Raw genomic sequence first — 3,002 nt, 5'->3', positions numbered from 1 at the left:
TATGGGAGTAATAGGTTAATGTGTTCAATTAAAAATAAGTTTCATATGGGGATGTATCAACAAAGCATTACATATGACAAACTATGATTACCAAGCTCAGATACACTTATTTAAATAAGTTGCATGTATTTTACATTTGGCATGAGTGTACAATATATAGATGTATAAAAAAAAAAGATTCTGATATAAGAATTCATCTCAATTACTTTGGTTATCAATGGTCATTCAAGTCAAAATGATATAAAACATATCAAATCCAGAACAGGCTTTATTCTTGCAAATATAAATAACTTGACAATAGTAAAAAAATCATCACTTCTACATACTCATTAATTTAGGAAAGTAAGCAAGGTAATGTCATCAGAGAATCTAGTCAGATCTCCATGAGGTTAAGCCAACCATTTCCTTGGCATAGCCTGTCCACATGAAAATAGGTATTAATCATTGCAATGTTACTGCACTTAAAATATTATTGTTCCTATAAATACATTGGAATATATTATACAAGATGTTACTAGAAAAAGTGCACATTTAAATATGGGTACAAAAAATATTGCTAAAAAAAGATGTCATCACAGAAGCAACAGAAATACCATGAAATGTGACCTAAGTATTTACTGAAATAAACCAAATGTATAAGTATGTGTTATTCATATTTTGTGCTCTATCAAAATGTTACTCAATGTTATCATGTATTCTGGAGTCAAGCAAACATGACAAAAATGCATCAACATATAATAACTATACAAAATGACATGAGTGGTAGATAGGAACTGCATTGAAGAGGAATCCTGAAATTACCACAAAAAATTGAGAATCAGAGAAACACATTTTCACAATCAGATTCTTTTTAGTTCATCTTCTTGCACAGTGAAAGCCATAATACCTGTATGCTAACTTTGCACCACAATCATGTTCTCTTTTTATATAAGAGACAATTTCTTTATGTATACTTTTCATATTGCTGCTGCGTCCCTACACACAATGTGCAATGTGTGACTGCACAAATTTTACTCCAATTTTTAAAAATGGCAACAGAAGACAGGTTAGCATGCAAGTTGTGTGTGTTGACGGATTATGGCACTTGTGTATTGCTTTTATATAATCCTGATCAAGAAATAGACAACAAAAATAATACTAAAAAAATAAAGATAAGGTTTAATAGTTCATGTAAACAACAATATTTTTTAACCTAGTCAGAGGAACATTGAATAAACTAAAACATGTATATCTAATCATACATTCACAGAAATTCATACCTGTATAAATATGTCATGAATGTGAAAGTATAATTGAGCCTGCAATGATAATACTGTAAAACAACTAACCAGAGTGTTATGGACAACACACACTCTGCACCTTATTTTTGATACACTGGGTTGGAAAGAATACCAAATACACACTATATGTCTTTAACAACAACTTCTATTGTTGTTTTTCCAACAGAAAAAAAAAAAGGTTTCTAATTTAAATTTCAACCTCCTCACTTTGTTCTTCTGTATTGCTAAGGAGAGCAACTTGTTTACTGTGTCTTGGCCTCTTGTTCCTTTTTCTTCAGAGCCTTAACACGGAACACCTTCAGCTGGTTGAAGACGATGCTTGTGAGAACCGATCCAGGAAGAAGGAACTTGGCACATTCGGCAAAATAAATCTGCAATGAAATACAGGAGCTTATAGCAAACCAAATATGAAGTTCTCAAGCCTACAGCACCCCACAATGAATTGAGAATTTACATATCAGTAACTAATATGTTATACACCAAGACTACTCAACTGGCAGCCCGTGCTCTAAATCCAGACTTTCCGAGGAGCAGCTGGACCCAAAGCACCAAGAGGGCAAAAATAGAATGAAATATCATGAAGGTAATCCACTATATTTAATATAAAAAGCCAGCTAGAATATGAAATTTATACAAATCATATGGGTACACTAATTTGTACTCAGATTGGTTGTTTTATTTTCACGATTGCATGTAAAATATCTATCTAGACCTCTCCACACATTGGAACTTGCATTACTGGAACTTTGCTCACTATACTTAAGTAGCCCTGTTATACACGATCCTCAATACTCTTAAAATTATTTCTAAAAATACTCACAAAATAGAATTATCTGCCTCAGCTAGAACAAGCACTATCATAGAAGAGGTAAGGAGGAGGAGGAGGAGGAGGAGGAGGAGGAGGAGGAGGAGGAGGAGGAGGAGGAGGAGGAGGAGGAGGAAGAGGAAGAAGAAGAAGAAGAAGAAGAAGAAAGTAAAAGGGGAAGAAATACGACATCAAATCTAAAGCCTTGTTCCTTTTCTATTTCAAGCATGTAGGTTTAACACCTCGGGCTATTTGCCTGCACTGGCTGTAAATGATTGCTACATGCCTGATCGTCTGACGTGACGGCTATACGAAAAGCCATGACAAAACATCACATCCCCGGCAACAGGTATTGCCACCACATGATGTGATATCTTGTCCCCCAATGTTAATAGGTTAACCTGTTGCTCCAAATGGTCTAAATGTAGAGGTATTTCAAATGCATAAGCCTAACACCTTGGGCTATTCGTCTGCTCTGTCTGCGGCCAAGCACTACGCTCCCAATCACCCAAAGGAAAACAATGACAAAATATCTCCTCCCCAGCGGCTGGTCCTGCTAACGTAATATCTTGTCATCCGGCATTAACAGATTAATAGCCATTCAAAGCTTATGCCTACCTGAAGTTTGTGCATGAAGTACCCAGCTGTTCTCTTCTCAATGCCGGTGGTCTTCATGGTGGAGCGGACGTATGCCGTTGGGGTTGGGATCATGAGTGAAGGCCGCTTCAGTTTGGACAGTTTGGACACAACAAAGCCAGGCAGGACACACTGGATGGTGATGCCCTTTTTACCATACTCTGCTGCCAGACTGTCACTTATGCTTTCAACATAAGCCTGTAACAGTTAGAAAATAAATAAATAAACAAAATAGATAAGTAATAGTCAATAAAAGCAAAATAACCTTTCTCTCTTTTCTG

General features: G+C 35.9%; 1 protein-coding gene across 1 annotated transcript in view; it reads right to left on the bottom strand.

Moving 5' to 3' along the window:
• Window positions 1-255: 255 nt before the first annotated feature.
• Window positions 256-3,002, bottom strand: part of spidey (hydroxysteroid 17-beta dehydrogenase 12 spidey) — a 12,372-nt gene continuing 9,625 nt past the window's right edge. Inside the window, exons 6-7 of the mRNA XM_043021798.2 lie at window positions 2,704-2,919; window positions 256-1,651 (exon numbers count right to left, since the gene is read on the bottom strand). Coding sequence (XP_042877732.2) covers window positions 1,523-1,651; window positions 2,704-2,919 — 345 coding nt within the window. The 3' untranslated portion in view covers window positions 256-1,522. The remainder of the gene's footprint in view (window positions 1,652-2,703; window positions 2,920-3,002) is intronic.

Source organism: Penaeus japonicus, unplaced genomic scaffold (assembly GCF_977035675.1).
Source record: "Penaeus japonicus unplaced genomic scaffold, GWHDUDI00000001_assembly GWHDUDI00000033, whole genome shotgun sequence".
In the NCBI taxonomy this organism is placed as follows: domain Eukaryota; kingdom Metazoa; phylum Arthropoda; class Malacostraca; order Decapoda; family Penaeidae; genus Penaeus; species Penaeus japonicus.
Note: the sequence above shows the minus strand (reverse complement) of the source record. Positions and strands in the feature narration are given on the sequence as shown.